General features: G+C 39.4%; 1 protein-coding gene and 1 long non-coding RNA gene across 2 annotated transcripts in view; one reads left to right on the forward strand and one right to left on the reverse strand.

The window, feature by feature from the left end:
* Window positions 1–3015, reverse strand: part of LOC125102870 (uncharacterized) — a 33573-nt gene extending 30558 nt beyond the window's left edge. Inside the window, exon 1 of the long non-coding RNA XR_007128219.1 lies at window positions 2757–3015. This is a non-coding gene — a long non-coding RNA (uncharacterized LOC125102870). The remainder of the gene's footprint in view (window positions 1–2756) is intronic.
* Window positions 3016–3188: 173 nt separating this feature from the next.
* On the forward strand, window positions 3189–17209 carry GJA1 (gap junction protein alpha 1). Its single transcript, XM_047734317.1, has 2 exons — window positions 3189–3389; window positions 14289–17209. The coding sequence occupies exon 2, from the start codon at window positions 14305–14307 to the stop codon at window positions 15451–15453; it is 1149 nt and encodes a 382-aa protein (XP_047590273.1). The 5' UTR covers window positions 3189–3389; window positions 14289–14304; the 3' UTR covers window positions 15454–17209.
* The last annotated feature ends 1515 nt before the right edge of the window (window positions 17210–18724 follow it).

Raw genomic sequence — 18724 nt, forward strand, 5'->3', positions numbered from 1 at the left:
TCCATTGATCTCTTTAAAAATTCCAGAAATTGTTATTTTGGAATAAAGGTAAAAATCCAAATATGCAGTTTGTTCTCATATTAAGAAATCCTCACAGTTCTGAAAAAGAGTATACTGTCCACTGTGCCAGTAGTGTGCATTTTTCAACCCACATACCAACAAGGATATGGCAGACTCTAAGCCTGGCCCATATGGTGCCTGAAGAAGCTGTGCAGATGATGGTAACTCAGAGTGACTGTCCCCTCATCCCTCAGGAGCAGTATTGCCCGACTAGCAAATCAGACTGCATCCATTTCTTCTACACAGATAAGATCTAGCAATCAGAGAAGATACAGTTCTGGGAAGTCAGTTTTTACATTGATGAAATGGCATTAGTGTTCTGAGAATATGAGGAAAACATTTTAAAGAATCTGTCCCACAATTTTTACAAAATATTTCAATGGAGACAAGCTTCTAAGGTCAGGTAAATGAGATTCTTTATAAAAGTACATGACTGGGGTGCCTGGGTGGCTGTCGGTTAAGCCTCTGCCTTCAGCTCAAGTCATGATCCTGGGGTCATGATCCCAGCATCCTGGGGTGGAGCCCTGAGCCCCACGTTGGACTCCTACTCAGCGGGAAGTCTGCTTTTCCCTCTCCCTCTGCCCCTACCCATCTTTGTGCTTTCTCTCTCACTCACTCTTTCAAAAGTGGATAAAATCTTTTTAAAAATAAAATAAAACTGCATTACTGGTCAAAATGTAACTCATCAGCCTAGAGTAAGAAGTAAAATAGGAGTTTCTACCAGGCATTTGGAGAAGCTGGTAAGTATTCACGAGAGAAAACTGGTTGTCAGCGTTCTAACAGGGAAGCCATTCAGAGTAACCCAACTCCCCTCGAGTATTATCACTTATAGGATCATATTTTGGTAGAATTATTCCAAAAGAAGAGAAAATCACATAGAGTGTGAAAATCATTTTAGAAATGAAAGATACAGTATATTCTATATGTTAAGAGAATATTTAATTACTGGCACATGCTTTGACTAATCCCTTTGGCTTAGGAAATGGTTCAAGTGATATCCATGAAAAACTTAATTTGGTATAAGGATATCCTTAGTTTTATTTCAGGTTGGTCATGTAGGCATAGAATAAAAAGAAAAGGTAGTAGAATACTTAAGCATCAATATCCTTTTGTACACCTAACAAAACATAACTGAAAACAAACGCAATTTGTTGTTTAAAAAAACTTGTTGGTGCACTTGAGTGGCTCAGTCCTTAAGCATCTGCCTTAAACTCAGGTTATGAATCTAGGGTCCTGGGATTGAGCCCAGCATCAGGCTCCCTGTTCCATCCGAAGTCTGCTTCTCCCTCTCCCACTCTCCCTGCTTGTGTTCCATCTCTCCCTGTGTCTCTCTCTGTCAAATAAATAAATAAAATCTTTAAAAAAAAAAAAAAAGCTTGTTATAAAATAATCACAACTTTTCCATCATGCAATTCTGAATTAGCATTTTAGGAAAATTTTTAAATAAAATGGATAAATAGTAATTGTACTTGATAAATAATTTTAATAAAGTGAAACAGTAATGTAAAATAAATGAAGCACAGACTTCTTTTTTTAAAGGAGGGAAACAGATTTTCTTATAATAAAGAGAATAAATCACATTTTCATGAATGTTTTCTAAATTGAAAACAATATTTTTTAGTTAGGACAACACAATAGACTCATGTGAAGGATAGGATGATATATATATATATATAAAACCAAAACAATATTCATGGGTTGCTGAGCTTGGAGATATGAAAGTCAGATTATAATTTCTATTTCTTTATTCACCTTCTTTGACTTTAAAGAAAAATGTACCTTGGAAATAGTATAGCCGAACAACTGAGAGCAAAATTGGTCTTAAAATAACATTTTAAAAGGTGTTTCATAATCATTTTAATGAAAGTATATTTAGGGAAAGCCATCTGTCAGGAAATATTTGCCATCTCCTTTTTCTTGGTACTTGTATGAAGTGTGAAAAGAGTGAGGAATATTCAAGCTAGATGAGTTTGCTTTGTTTCCTAAAAATAAGGGCCAAGAGATTTCCCTGCCCAACTTCAAGAGCATCACTGAAGCCTCTTTCTGGGGAATTGTCCTACCACAGCCCTCTGGTATGGCATCTAGGGAGTCCTCAAAGGAGCTACCCACTCTAAGAATGAGGCAACATGACTCAAGCCATTGTAAACCCTAATGCAAAGTGCTAAAGAGAGAAGTGGAGGAAAATTAACATAAAATTTATATGCACAGTTCTGTCACTGGTCAGAAAACTCTGCAGTTGGTTTTGGAGAGGGAGATAGTCACCAGGAGGGTCAATAGTTTTTGGGACTCACTTAATGCAAACATACATGTGGGTATTTCATTAAAAAAAAAAAAAACAACAAAAAACCCTGATATTTCACTGCAAGTGCATTATTTTTTAATGCATTGCCATGAATGGAACTGAGATATTATAAATTTTCAGTTCCTCAAAGATTTGGTAGAGGTCAGATACCATGATCTCAAAGTCAAAACTTTTATATATAATACATTTGTAAATGTAAATCTAGTTTTTGCTAAACTGAAGGAAAGAGTAAAAATTCAAAGCAGTCAGTGGGGTTGGAAAGTAGGTTTGGGATGGGCATACCATCACATAAGTTCATTTTTGCAATGTCTTTCTCCCATCCCACTGGTTCCTTTGTTAATTGTCCCTACTTAAATCAAGAGGAAAGGAATTAGATCATCAAACTCACACCTACCTTTAGCTTCACACACGTTGGCCAATATGAAACAAGTTTGCACTGGCTAAACTCTGTTCCACCATTTTTATTTACTGCAACATGAAATATACAATATATATAATTTAGGAAAAGATTATAATATAAAATACAGAACTTTTTATTATTCCTGGACTTTTGGTGAAACAATCACTAACTAAAACCAGTAATTGCTATCTATAAAGAGTAAATGCAAGTAATAGCATTCACGTCTCTAATGCTATTCCATTTTTCTGGTCAGCAAATTTCAACTACAACTTGATCTCAACCTGTCTATTCCTCCGTGCCCTTTCTCCCCCACCCTTCCACGTTCACCGGCCTCCTCTCCACTCTCCTCCCCGCCTTTCCTCTGCCCCTCCCCTTCCCCAGCCCCTCCTCCTCGTTGAGTCAGTGGCTTGAAACTTTTAAAAGCTCTGTGCTCCAATTAGAAAAAAGCTTTTACGAGGTATCAGCACTTTTCTTTCATTAGGGGGAAGGAGTGAAGAAAGTACCAAACAGCAGCAGACTTTTAAACTTTAAATAGACAGGTCTGAGTGCCTGAACTTGCTTTTTCATTTTACTTCATCCTCCAAGGAGTTCAATCACTTGGCGTGCCTACTTCTTTTAAGAGAAAGAGTAAGTTAAAAAAAGAACAAAACAAACTTTACCTATTCGTTTCTTTTTCTACACGTAAAAGTTTTCTAAAGTTTTAAAATGTTTTAACTGTAGCTTTGATATGATACTGTAAGTGGAATGATGTACTTAAAAATGTGTCTCTAGTTTTAAATTTAAAATTGAACGTTCAGTATTTTCTTAACTGTTGAAAAGTTTCTAACAGTAATGCAACAGGTAAAATAAGATCCAGACCTTTCCGATTAGAATAAAGCACCAGTTTACTAGATATTTGGTTCTTCATTTGAGAGTATAATTTTACTTTTTCTGGTAATGGATAATAGCCTAGGTGTTTTGTGACTGGGGTGGGGGGACGGTTGGGGCCTGGGTTGGGGATTTGACTGACAACATCTCAAAAATCTGAGTGCAAATTTGCTTAGCTTGCTTGCTATAGAATTCTACACTTCTTGCTTTTTCATATGTAAATCCTGATTGATGTCTATAGCCCGGCCAAGCAAACTTCTTAACAAAGTGCTTTGTTAAGACCTTGGGGTTACTTGACTTCCACGTGGTTCCTTCCTTGAATTTTCCCCAGTAAACAAAAAGATAAAAAATCAAAGTTGTAATACTGAGGTTTTTAAAGCAACAGTAAGTAGTTATTTTGTGTTAGCAACCACGATGGAAACACTAGACCCTCAGGAGAGCCACCTTTTTTTTTACTCGACCACGTTGGCGATTCAGCAGACGAATCCCTTGAATGGGTGGCGGTTACTTAAAAAGCATTAGAAGGGAAGAAGAGAAGTTTAGAATAAAAGTGAATGCCAGGGTGCATTTCCAAAATCGTCTCCTAAGACTGAAACTCTTAGAATATGGAACAAAATTTCTTAAGCGGAGCCTTAGGGGGAGCTAGCCTCCCCCCTCCGCCCCGAGACCCCTCTTAACGCCTGTCCGAACCTATAACAGACTTCAGAACTGTAGGGCAACTTTGGGTTGGAGTTGCTTGGGTGCTCCTTGTAGGCAGTGATTAACGTTGATTTGTTATTTTAAAGTGTTCAGTTTCTTAAATGCTCTTGTTGGTAACACTCCTTCTGTTAGTCAGAAATGCAACCGTGCATTTTCGTGCCCGTTAAGGATTTTATCTGTTCACACTTCACAGGCCAAAATAATTAGTTTAAATTCTTGGTGCGACCCTGAGGTTTGAAGTATTTGCACCGGCGAATGCTGAAAAGCAAATAAAAATGAAAGCTTAGGCGGAGGCGGGGGTGGGGGGGCTCGGGGCGCCTCTGCCATCTTAGCATCTGTCGGGCTCGCCGGGGACTCCTGCGCTGCCCGAGCCCCGGGGTTTGTTGAGGTTTGCTACGTTTCCCTGAAATACTTACCAGCCAAATCGGGCTCAGGTCCGCGGTAGCCACTGTAAAAGAAGGGGAGGGGGAGAGGAGCAGGGGCGGATGGACTGCGTGCCAAATGGTTAAAGAAGAGCAAACGATTAATTTAATTAAACGTGTCCATCTAATTTACCTTCCGTTCCCCCCCTCCTTTTTTCTTTTAAACTTGTTGCATCCTACTGTGTAAACTTTGGTAAGGCAATCTGAGTACTTTGGGAATTACCGTGCTTATTTATATTGCACTTGTAACTCTCTTAGAAGTTCTCGAAACTTCCCAAGAATGGGGGTGGGGAGACGGGGGGGGGGGTGTCTGCCTGTAATGAAATGAGGAAAAAGCTAATGACGTGTCCAAAGGCAGATCAGTAGAGAATTTGGAAACTCAAACCTTGAGTTCCGAGCAGCGGATTGCTCACACTAACTTCTTAAGTATCCAAACGTTTGGTGAGCGTCTCTGATAAAGTTTATCACCATCTCCCCGACCCACCTTGTACTCATCCTCACCCTGAGGCGTGCCTGTGCTTCTCTTTAGAAGTGCAAAGTGGGGGTGGGAAAGGGAGAGCTGCTCCGTTTTGGTAGAAGTGTTTATTTGGAGGTGGGTTTAATTTCTATTTCACCAACCAAGTTAATAATAAAAAGATGCTTCCTCTCACCCTCTGAAAATTAGACACACTTGATCACCAAAAGCCCTGTTGGAATTTGAACAATGGATTGATATTTCTTTTTTTTTTTTTTTAAAGATTTTATTTATTTATTTGAGAGAGAGACAGTGAGAGAGAGCATGAGCGAGGAGAAGGTCAGAGGGAGAAGCAGACTCCCCATGGAGCTGGGAGCCCGATGCGGGACTCGATCCCGGGACCGGGGTATCATGACCTGAGCCGAAGGCAGTCGTCCAACCAACTGAGCCACCCAGGCGTCCCAATGGATTGATATTTCTTAAAGAAGCCTAGTTTTTAATTTTTTTTTAAGATTTTATTTATTTATTTGACAGACAGAGATCACATGTAGGCGGAGAGGCAGGCAGAGAGAGAGAGAGGAGGAAGCAGGCTCTCCACTGAGCAGAGACCCCGATGCGGGGCTCCATCCCAGGACCCTGAGATCATGACCTGAGCCGAAGGCAGAGGCTTTAACCCACTGAGCCACCCAGGTGCCCCTAGTTTTTACTTTTGTACAAGGATTGTTGAAAATAAAAGCCTGTGGTAATGCAAAGATTTCATTAAATTAATTTCATCTCAAATAATGAAAAAAAATTGGTTAGGTAGAAAATACCTCCCGGGAAGTGTAATTGATTTTTCTAGGTAGGCCAAATTGACTGAAAATTACACCAATAGCAGGAGTAGGTTCTGTCGTGGCAGTGTGTATGTGTGATGCTTTGTACTTCCTAAAGTCAGAGTATAGCTGTCACCTGTCTTTTGTGTGGAAAATGGCAGTGCTAGGGTTGTGCTCCTACTTCTTTCACAGGTTCCACACATTTCTAATGCCTTTCAGAGTTGATCACCACAGCTGTCCCATTCACTCAGTTTTTCACCCTTTAATATGTAATTGATTCCTGCATTGCTGACCTGCTCTGGGAAACAAGGTTTCAAAGATACTCTGTAGCAAGCATCTGAAAGGGTGTGTTTGCAGATATTGAGAGTTGTTTTCTTACTTAGATGTTTCTAATTCCTGCATAGAGAAGGATGGAAACTCATGATACAGTGCATTCCTTCCTTTCTTTTATAATATCCAGAGGTGTAGCTTGGTATGAAGCCTCAGAGCCTTTTATATATGATACCGGAGGGAAGGGAATGATAGGAAAGTCACCAGTGATTAATACCTTCTACTCCACCTTTCCTGTTGTTCTGACTTCTCTCCAAGACTCTTGGTTGTTGAAATAGATTGTTGAAGCTTATCCACAGACAGCAGTTCAGCTCTGGAGGGAAGGATAGTTATCCAGTGTTTTATCATTAGGGTCAATATTCAAAATAGGTAAGTCAAGTTAAAAAAAAAAAAATCCCCAGGGTTTCTCCTTCATGGGAGGTTAATTGAATATATATATATATATATATATATATATATATATATATATATATATATATATATTTGATCCTTGGGATAACTGTCTAAAGTCTTCGCTTTGCCTGTCTAAATTCGCCTTTTGGCTGTGTGTGTACATACTATCTTTTGCAAGAATGAAAAACAACTCATAGTGAGATATGTGTATCACTAGCTTTAGCCTTAAAATTTTCTGTAAATTTTATATCCAAATTTCCCTAGCTTTCTAAGTAATTTCTAGAAAAAACGTTTTATGGAATGCTTAAAATTCAGAGTGATAGAGATTTTTTTTTTTTTTTGGTCTGTTTTTAGCAATATCTGTGAGCCAGATCCATTCTAAAGGATATGGCACTTTCCATGATTTGGGGAAGATGCCTTCAAGTAGAAATAAAGACAGGCAGACATTCTTTGTGTTTTTTTCCTCCTTATCAGCTGATAAAGGGTAAATTCTTCCTTCCCACAGATCTGTATGGGATTGCTAAGATTGCAATGTTGTACTCATTACAAGAGCGTCTTGAAAACCAATTTTGATCACCATTAGGAAAATGTTAATCATTTCCTAGTTGCTGTTTTGCTAAAGAAAATATTTCAAGATAAGAAAATAAATGAGCTTTATCTATATCCAAAGATCTTTTAAAGAATAATAACTAAACTTTATTGAGCTCTTAGAGCTCTTAAGTGCGTGTTATCTTACTCAGTGCTCACTGAAGAAAATAAATCAGTACACTTGCGAGTACCCTAATGGTGTGTTTACATGATGACAAAATAACCAGGCTGTTCAATAGAAATAGTTTGGAGGTGAGTGGAGGGGAACACCAAGAACTGAGAGAAATTACATTTTTTAAGCCCATCAGATCACAATAGAAGAACGTGGCTTTTGCCTGTGGCTTCTGGCTTAGGGTTTTTCTTTAGCACCCCTGAAGTGACCATGAGGCACTTCTCTTGGTGGGGAGTTGAGTGGTAGCTGCTGAATTGGGGCAGGGTGTTGACTCTCTCTGGTAGGCATCATTCTGTCTTTAGAGTTCCTCACCCTCCAACATCCATCTCCTCTCACTGTTCATGGATGTTGGTGTTGATTGACTATGTGATAAACAGTGGTAAGAACCAAGGAAAGACAGGTTGTCTCCCCCCAACCCCCCCCAAAAAACCCCACGCAGTTCTGTGCCTTGCATCATATGCCTGAGGAAATAAAATGGTATCATTCTTTACAGAGGAATCTATGGATAATCAGGGAACCATGAAGCAGAATTGTAAATAAAATAGATGTTTGAATGGAGTAGGTTTGATAACAGCACAGAGTTAGGCTAACTGCCCAGGTATAAGGAAGCAAAGTTGTGTATTATTTGATGAACAGGGAATACTTGGCATGGTACCCAATTTAATTGCCTGCATAGATGGCTACACTGAGATGCCCTGTCACCCAGGGTTGTTCTCAGCTGTTGCTCTCCCCCTTCAGAGCCCCAGGCCTACCTCAAGATCTGTCGTTCTTGAAATAAAAACAAGATTAAGTAGGCCCGTTCTTCTGTTGCAAGGGATTCTGGTGTTATTCTTGGTAATGATTATATCATGTAGTGCAATCAGAGTGAGAATACGGCAGAATGGGGGGATGACGGCACAAGGTGGTGGTGGTGGTGGTGGTGGTGGTGGTGGTGGTGGTGGTGGTGGTTTTACAATCTTAACCTGTAATGACATAATAGATTGAGTAAACATCTGTGATACCTGACGCAGTGTAGCAGGAATCCCAAATTACTGTGGTGTCACATAATAAATTCAAGAGGCTCTTCGTTTAAGAATCTTTTTTCCTTATATCAGTCCTTATTGCCTGTTCAGGAATCATCTGAAGCATGCTGTTTCAACAGACAGTTTTCAGTTTTAGCAATTATCACTTGAAAATTTAATGTCCGGGGGCGCCTGGGTGGCTCCGTGGGTTAAAAAGCCTCTGCCTTCAGCTCAGGTCATGACCCCAGGGTCCTGGGATCCAGCCCCGCATCAGGCTCTCTGCTCAGCAGGGAGCCTGTTTGCCTTCTCTCTCTCTGCCTGCCTTTCTGCCTATTTGTGGTCTCTGTCAAATAAAGAAAATCTTTAAAAAAGAAAAGAAAGAAATTTAATGTCTGTATAACGTGATATGCTGACAGTACTTTTGTTTTTACTATGAAATTCTCTTATTTAATTAAATTGAAACTTCAGAAATTTTGGATTTATGTCAGAAAATCCCAAAGAGGTAGTAAACAACACTGGTGAATGGAACCTGGTGCCCTGCCCCTTTTTTTGGTACAGGCCACCTTTAATTCAATTAATAGGTACATATTTAGAGTCTCCTCTTTTAAGTACTTTGGAGACAGCAGTGGACAAAGGAACACCCTATGGGGCTCACATTCCAGTTGAGAGAAACAGGATAGTACTAAATCCTTGTCATGGAGGGAGATAAACAACAAACAGGTAAATATATATAATATATCAAATAGAGCTAAAGACCATTAAAAACAAACAAACACTCCCCCCCACAAAAAAAAAAACCCTACAACAAAAAACAAAACAAAACAAACAAACAAACAAACAAAAGACAGGACAAAGGGAATAGGAAGTGCCCAGACTGGAGTGAGACCAAAGTGGAGACCTACAGAAGTGAGGAGGTGAACCACAAAGACGGAGCAGAGCTGAGCAAGATAGATCAGCTTGTTTGTTCTTGAGGTTGGCTGTTGGAGGAGAATGGTTTGGCAAGCAGGGTGACTAGGCTAGTGACCTGAAACCTGAGGAGGTGACGATGGCCGAGATCAGGCTAGGAGCAGGGATGGTGGTGAGATTCCGTCAGACTGGGTTTTGGGGGGAGGATAAAGCCTGTAGTATTTGCTGACAGAATGAATGTGGGTTATGTTAATTATGTGTGGATGTGAGTATTACCAAGGAACATCTGGCTGTTGTAATTGTAGAGGAATGGTCAGGACTGAGCCCCCTCAAAGACATTTTCTGCAAGGGACAGGGGTTCTTTAAAAAGTTAATAGAAAAACATTAGGAGGTTTACATTTTAGTTTAGGGGCTCAAAATTTTTTGGTTTTAGTGTATTAAACACACACACAGAATTACCCTTTTTCCCAAATAGCTCTATTTAATGATTTTTTTAAAGATTTAATTTATTTATTTGACAAAGAGATCACAAGTAGGCAGAACAGCAGGCAGAGAGAGGGGGGAAGCAGGCTCCCCGCTGAGCAGAGAGCCCAATGTGGGGCTCCATCCCAGGACCCTGAGATCATGACCCAAGCTGAAGGCAGAGGCTCGACCCACTGAGCCACCCAGGCACCCCTATATAATGATTTTTACGAGGAACTTACATAGTCCTTTCTTACACATTTTAGCCTTCAAGATTTTATTTTCTCTTTATCTTCTTGAAGTGCTTACTTCAGTCATAAAAAGATGATGGATGTCAAGTCTCACTTGTTTTTAACAATCCTATTTACCATTATTTAAGTCCCTACTCTAAATTCATTACAGCTGTCCCTTGGGAAATTCTTCAAAATTGAAATTAAAATATTTTCTAGTTTTCCTAAGTTCTTAGTATATTTATGATGTGAAACAACTTGACTACAGCTTTGGTGTGGTGATTTGCTCTGGCAAAAGGGACAGTCAAAAGAAATTTGAAATTGAAGCTTTCTTTTCATTTTAAATATAGTGTCTGAGTCCTTGTGCTCTTGGGGAGCGTCAGATGGAAGTGGAGTGACACAAGGTGGAGAGGTGAAGGGTGAGCTTCATTCCCAGGTGCCCACACAGCCTCTGCGCCTGACCTGGGGCCACCCCTTTGGCCTTTTTAGAAACTCTGTCTCTTTCTACTCTTCTGACATTTCCCCAATCCTAAATATTTTGAACAAGAGAGCACCGAAAATGTCAAGGAACCCTTGGCTTGCCTCCTGGCCTGAAACTTCAGAAATAACCTGGTGCATTTGTTTACAAAAGAGAAAAGAGACAAACTAATTTCCCAGCACTCCTCCCTCACCAAAATCGGATTCCATCAAGCTGGCGAGTGCCAGGGATGTATGTTTGTTAACAAATGTTACCAAGTGATTGTGATGCGGTTCAGGAATTTCCGGACAGGTCGTACTCAGATATCTGTGGCTTTTGACATCTAGTTTAGAGGGCTGTGAAGAACAAAGGAAAATGTGACCTAATACAGTGCACAGAGGACAGAAGGAGGATGCTTCAGCATTTGCTTCTAATGAGAACTTTGTATAACTCCTTAACTAAGACCTTACTCTACCTACAAAGTTGCAACCTAGGAACATTCAGCTGACTCCACTTCTGTGCTCTTCTCATGTAACATGTAAAAAATACACGTGTGTTGCACTGGTGAATATGAATTCAGGATATAGTCTATAAATCAATGCCAGGATTCTGTGAACATAAAATTATGCCTAGTATTTATAAAAAGACACTAATTGACTAAGACCTGGAAAAATGAAAATATGAATGGGGTTGGGGAGATCAGCTAGTCGATAGAACTTTTGACTCACAACAAAGGGAACACCTACCAGAAAAGGTAACTATTTTTGTTACCTCTCCTTGAAGATCACAAGCATTTAACCATTACATTAAACATTATCTGATGGTCTCTGTGATAGTGGTAATGACTGGTTACAGCATACTAGGTGTCTAATTGGATAATTCATCTCATCCAGTTGAAAGAGTAGAACTCATTAATGCAAATGGCAGTTGTGTGGGTGCTTAAAGAAAAGACAACTTTGCAGTTAAATTGCTGGTATATTAATAAAGAACTACTGCCTAGTGAACTAACTGCTCAGTGACCCAAATCACATACTGTGGCACTGTGGGGTATTTTTGGGAATCTCAGAATTACATGAAAGTCAAGTTTTATTTTCCATAGAATATACTGAAGCTTAGTAATTAATTGCCATGAACTTCTACATAATCTTATTTTAACTTTGAACCTTGAATAAACATGAAACACCAAAATGACCTCTCAGTATGCCCAGTAATACATGAGCTTGATCATTGAGTGAATTTGATGAGATGTATGCAGACAGTTTATCATTTTAGAGTTGTTTTTGCGGTCCCCCTTCCCTCCCTGCAGTTGGAGTATTGAGCAAAAGCAGATGACACTGGCAAAATACTCTAATTCTCTGCAAACAGAATTAAGGCCAATTTACACATCATCACATAGAAACTATCTATTGATAAAGCTCCAAAAATTCTGTTGTGTTTGTTTGACCCTCATGGACTGTACTTCTTCATTCCCAGGGTAGTAGTTTCTACTAAATATAGGTTTTTTCCTTTCACGTCCTCTCACCATCAAACTGTCCATCAAAGCTAAATTACTCCCTATCACTTAGAGCCTTCCCTTGACTCTCTTTGTCAACCTTATACGCCTTTGTTCTTTTTTGACTTCTCTTTTTATATCAGTTTCATTAACATGTCACTTCAGAATCTAAAATGGCCTGGCCCTTCCCAAAAGTAGAAGGGAAGCTCCCTTTTTTATGACCATTGGAAAAGTATTATTTCTGTGACCTGCTCACCCACCTCCCACTCTTCCCTTAGCATTCTTTGGCACCAGTCTTTTGGTTGCCATCAAAGACACCCATCAGCTGCTAATTTAGATAGCTGGTACATAGTTTTGCTTTATGGATCAGCCATCTCTTTGTTCCATCCAGGAAATCCCAGGCCAGATTTCCGTTCCACTTTTTCTGGCCTCTGCAGCCCAGAGGTGCAGGTATTAAATGGCAATGTAATGTTGCATGGGGGGCAAAAAGACTCCCTTGGATTTCATTGACTTCCTACAAGGAGAAGGTGGCTCATAATTCAGTACCAGATGAGAAACTTTCGTATTCAGATAATGAATGTATTTCCGAAGCCTGTGTAATCCTGCTTTCAGTTGCACTACTTAAAATTTCATTACTGAGCTCCTAGAAAGTCTTTGCTTGTTTTTGATTATTAAATAATCTTTGACCACTTCATCTTTTTTTTTTTTTTACTCTCCACTTAATACTCTGCTGAAAATTAAACTATAGTCTCTGTGGCTGCCACATGTAATGTCACACATTTTTTCCCAACTCTCAGCCCTTGCTAAGATTGTATCAAAGCATGAAAACATTTCTAGCCTTAATCCAGCTTTACTATAATTTTAAAACCAGTGTGGTGCATTGGAAATCCTTAGCCTTGGGATCATAAGTCTTGTTGTGGCTCTGTTGATAGCTGAGTATTTCCTATACCTTTAAGAGTTCAACTTTCATCAGTTAAATGAGCTATTGGCAATTAGAAGCATAAATTGAATTAGCTAAATAACTTTTGAGATCCCTGTGGTCTCCACAGACGTGGGTCCATTTCTTATCCCCAGCAATGGGGAAGTCCTAGGCTTAGGTATTGACAAAGTGAAATCTCATGTATAGGATGAGGGTCCAAAGCCCCATCAAGGAACTTGAAAGCGTATAGCAGTCAAAAGATGAAAGGCCAGTCATTTTTGCTAGAGATGACACTTTAAAATGCTCCCCCCCCGCCCCTTAGGCTATAACTAGTATTGAGACACATTGAACTTTTACTTGAAATGTGATGTGCCGGGGTTCCTGGGTGGCTCAGTGGGTTAGGCCTCTGGCTCTTGGTTTCAGCTATGGTCTGGATCTCATGGGTCAGGAAGTTGAGCCCCATGTGGAGCTCCACACTCCATGGGCGTCTGCTTCAAGATTGTTTCCCTCTGCCCTTCCCCCAACTCGAACGCGTACGCATTCTCTCTAAAATAAACAGATCTTTTAAAAAAAAGTGATATGCATGTAATCTTCAATTTTTTGAAAGTAGTTTCCTGCCCATAATGACACATTATGTCAAAATGGTGTATTTTAGTACAACATACTTTTCTCTGTGCAGAAGACAGACTTCTGAACTACATAAGTCACTGCTTAAGAAGAAACAAGTGTAAATGATCATAATCTAGAATATGCACAGAATACAACTGAAATAGCAAGGGGAAACAGTTCAGAGTACAATTAGGAATAAAATGCTATATAAATAAGATTGAGGTTTGGAAACAGGTTGTGTGTGTGTGTGTGTTTTCATGGGTATTCTTATCCCACTTCTTAAACACCCGTACTTTTTGAACGCCATCCTTCAGCATTTTGCTTAGGCATGCATCCAGACACAAGCCTACCTGGCAAGAATTGTCTTCATTTATCAGACGGATAAAATAAGCAGAGGCACTTAGCATAGACAGTTTCTCAAGTCACATGGTGGGGCAGTGGTTGAGCAAGTAACATATCTTTGCAAGTTGAGATTGCAGCTTACTGGGCATGTCAACTCTGCTTCTAAGCCATACTGTGTCTCAGGAAAATTGTGAGACTTATTTGCAGGGGAAAATGGGACAGGAAGTGTTAGAATTTTTTTTTTTTTTTTTGTAAAGTGATAGAAAGATATGAGATCTTTTGTAATATTTTGACTATTGACTTTAAACAGCTGTACATTTTAACTGATAATTTGTAGTCCATGATCATGTTGTCTTTTTGTTTCTTTTCAGGTGGTGCTCAGGCAACATGGGTGACTGGAGTGCCTTAGGCAAACTCCTTGACAAGGTTCAAGCCTACTCCACCGCTGGAGGGAAGGTGTGGCTGTCTGTCCTTTTCATTTTCCGAATTCTGCTACTGGGGACCGCGGTTGAGTCAGCCTGGGGTGATGAGCAGTCTGCCTTTCGTTGTAACACTCAACAGCCTGGTTGTGAAAACGTCTGCTATGACAAATCCTTCCCGATCTCTCACGTACGCTTCTGGGTCCTACAGATCATATTTGTGTCTGTTCCCACACTCTTGTACCTGGCTCACGTGTTCTACGTGATGCGGAAGGAAGAGAAACTGAACAAGAAAGAGGAGGAACTCAAAGTTGCCCAGACGGATGGTGTCAATGTGGAGATGCACTTGAAGCAGATTGAAATAAAGAAGTTCAAGTATGGTATTGAAGAGCACGGCAAGGTGAAAATGCGAGGGGGCCTGCTGCGAACCTACATCATCAGTATCCTCTTCAAGTCTGTCTTTGAGGTGGCCTTCTTGCTGATCCAGTGGTACATCTATGGATTCAGCTTGAGTGCTGTTTACACTTGCAAAAGAGATCCGTGCCCTCATCAGGTAGACTGCTTCCTCTCTCGCCCCACGGAGAAAACCATCTTCATCATCTTCATGCTGGTAGTGTCTTTGGTGTCTCTTGCCTTGAACATCATCGAGCTGTTCTATGTCTTCTTCAAGGGTGTCAAGGATCGTGTGAAGGGGAAGAGCGATCCTTACCATGCCACCACTGGCCCACTGAGCCCCTCCAAAGACTGTGGATCTCCGAAATACGCATATTTCAATGGCTGCTCCTCACCCACGGCTCCCCTCTCACCCATGTCTCCTCCTGGGTACAAGCTGGTTACTGGAGACAGAAACAATTCTTCCTGCCGCAATTACAACAAACAAGCAAGTGAGCAGAACTGGGCTAATTACAGTGCAGAACAAAATCGAATGGGGCAGGCAGGAAGCACCATCTCCAACTCCCATGCACAGCCTTTTGATTTCACTGATGACAACCAGAATTCTAAAAAACTAGCTACTGGTCACGAACTGCAGCCACTAGCCATTGTGGACCAGCGGCCTTCCAGCAGAGCCAGCAGCCGTGCCAGCAGCCGACCTCGGCCTGATGACCTGGAGATCTAGAGCCAGGCTTGAGAGCATTGAGATTCCACTCAGTTGTGGAGAAGAGAAAAGGTGCTGTAGAAAGTGCACCTTAGGTGTTCATTTTGTCCCAGTGGAGGTGGTACTCAACAGCCTTCATCATGAGGCTTAGAAAACACAAAGACATTAGAATACCTGGGTTCTTTGGGGGTGTTTGGGATAGGTGGGTGGAGAGGGAGGGGATAAGGGAGGTACAAGTTGGTATTTAATGTAGTTGATTGAAAGAACTTAAGTTCTAAATATAAGTTGCATTAGGTGATACATAGGTAAGGGCTTTTTCTCCCATACACTCCCCCCCTCCCCAGAATAGTTCTGTGTATGTGAAAGAGTGGGTGATCTTTTTGGTTAAATACTTTGTTTTTGTTTCACCATGAAACTGAAATAACTTTGGCCAGGAAAAAAAATACTTCTTGGACATCTTATTTCATTTTACCAAGAAAAAGTTGGAAGATTGTCCTTATATCCCTGCTAAAACATTCCATTGTTAAAATTTGCACTTTGAAAGTAAGCGTTTTAGGCCTGACCCTCCAGGTGTCCGTGGACTTATCATACTATTTTCTCGTCTTGGTATCAGTTAAAGGTTCAGACAAGGCCCACAGAAGAAGACTTTCCATGCATTTTCAAATCTCAGCCAGTCATATGTACATTTTTTTTTTTTTACATGCATCCTGTTAATGCCATCACTTTTTCATCATTCCTCAACTGCTGTTCACATATATTTAATGATTTCTGTAAACATTTTTAAAACAGTTGGGATATCACTTAACATTTTTTGAATTAGAGTCAGGGAAGCAAGCCATGCTCAATATTTAACAATCACTTATATGTGTATGTGTGTGGAAGAGTGTGTTTTATTTGTCATGTATTGGTACAAGCAGAGCAGTATAAACTCACAAACACAGATTTGAAAATAATGCACACACAGTGTTCAAATTTGAGCCTTTCTCATGGATTTTTGTGGTGTGGGCCAATATGGTGTTTACATTATATAATTCCTACTGTGCAAGTAAAGCATACTTCTTTTTTTCCCTTAAGTGTTTTTTTCCCCTATGAATCCTATTGTGGATACTGGTTTTGTTAATTATGATTTTTCCTTTTTTTTTTCTCTCTCTTTTTTAGAATACAGCAGTAATGCTATTGCTGAAATGGATGATTTTCTTCTGAAATGTAATCATGGATGCTTGAATGATAGAATTTTAGTACTGTAAAGAGGCTTTAGTAATTAATGTGAGACACTTAGAAGAAATGCTTAGAGTGGGCTTTTAAGTGTGCCTAAATGAATTCTGCAGTAACTGGTATTCTTGGTTTTGTCCTACTTAATACACATTAAGAACTTGTATTCTGTTATGAGTTAGACAGTCTTTTGGAGTGACCAGCAACTTTGATGTTTGCACTAAGATTTTATTTGGAATGCAAGAGAGGTTGAAAGAGTTTCAGTAGTACACATGTAACTAATTTATTTGAAATATACCCTAAAGAAATCCACTAGTTTCTTCCAATGCCTTTTTAAAACTCATCAGAGATGATTAGTGAAAATGTAGAGGATCATACTTTCCTTGCATGTCAGCTACATAAAACAGTTTTGTACAATGAAAAACACTAATTCGTTTGTTTGACATTCCATGTTAAACTACTGTCATCTTCAGCTTCATTGCATGTAACGTAGACCTAGTCCATCAGATCATGTGTTCTGGAGAATGTTCTTTATTCAATAAAGTTTTAATTTAGTATAAGGATAGCCTCTATACCCTGTGTGATTTTTAAACCTTGTGATACATCTATTCATTATTACAAAAGACATTTCCATTGATGATGGTGATTTAGGCATATAAGATTCACAAGTTTCAAGAGTCTTTAAAAAATACTGGGTTCAGTGCAACATCGATGTTAACATTTTGGGTATTTGTCCAACTGAGAAGAAGATAAAGTACCCTACTGTTGAATTTGGAATGTAAGATGAATGAGATGTGGGATAAAATTTAAAATAAGGTAATGTGAAGTACTTCAGATCTCACATGACAGAAGTAAGCATAAAAAGATAGGCTTGATACTTTAAAGCTGTGGAGCCTCCTGGAGATAAAAGAATAAGAACAAGTGAGTGTAAGTATGGTTATGCTCTGCAACAAAAGAATGAAGTAGATCTATGAGTCTGTTATTCCAAGACATTGTGAAAATACAGAAGATAGATTTTAGAAATTCCTAACACTCCCTTACCACTCACACCGCGCCCTCCTCCCCCCGAATTGAAACGTTCAGGGGGAGTAGAACAGTTTTGGGCAATGTATAGTATTTCTGTAATTTTAAATGGGAGTCTTTGTAATAGTCCTAAGTCATATTTCAAGAGAGTTCTTTAATTTTTAAAAATCTGCATATCCATTATCACAAAGCAAATGATTATTAGAGTATAAGATAATTACTAATTTAGAAATAATCGAGTCCAGTTCAGTTGCTGCTTTTTTTTTTATGAGCAAAAGCTGCAAGATCTACCTAAAATCAAAGGATTATCTAATAACCAGTTTCCCAGTCAATTATTATAATTGGTAATGTCAGCATTTCTTCAGGTATTATCATTTGGCTGGCTGAGGAACCGATGGGAGAGGCAAGTTTTCTCCACATGTATGTGTTTGCAGTTACTATAGGGAATAGAGAAACGAATGACTTACGTAATGTTTCTATGTCCTGCACGTGCCGGGGTCACAGGATATTGATGGACAAATGATTAAACCACTGAATGTTGAAGATGCAGGGTGCAAGTATGACATAGGTTTCTGAGAGAGCTGTGTGGAGGTGGGAGGAAGGGCAAATTACACTTCTCAGAAACAGTTCATTCTAAATATTTCCCAACTTAAAAGTTTTCATAATTTATTAAAAATAGGCATGTTATAAATATACACAGTTTTGTAAATGTATAGATACATCTGAGAAGTTCTCATTCCCGAAAGAAATCACTACTAACTATATATCAGGTACATTGTTAAGGAGTGGCAACTTTAAGAATGGCCCCACAGTTCCGGCCCAAGGAAGCTTAACAGGGTGAACTCTTCCCGAAGTTTAAAAAAAGATGTTCCACTCTTAATTGGCTGTCTGCTTTCCTTAACTAAAACTTGAGTTGTGCTTAAAAATTATGAGAAAACTATGTGGTTTCATTTCGTAAATATTAGATACTTATTTTTTTGCATAAAATTCCATCTTTAAAAAAATCAACATTTTTAATCTATAAGTAGTAGAACTTGATATGGTGGTGGAAATGTTT

This window comes from Lutra lutra, chromosome 6 (genome assembly GCF_902655055.1).
Source record: "Lutra lutra chromosome 6, mLutLut1.2, whole genome shotgun sequence".
NCBI classification, from domain to species: Eukaryota; Metazoa; Chordata; class Mammalia; order Carnivora; family Mustelidae; genus Lutra; species Lutra lutra.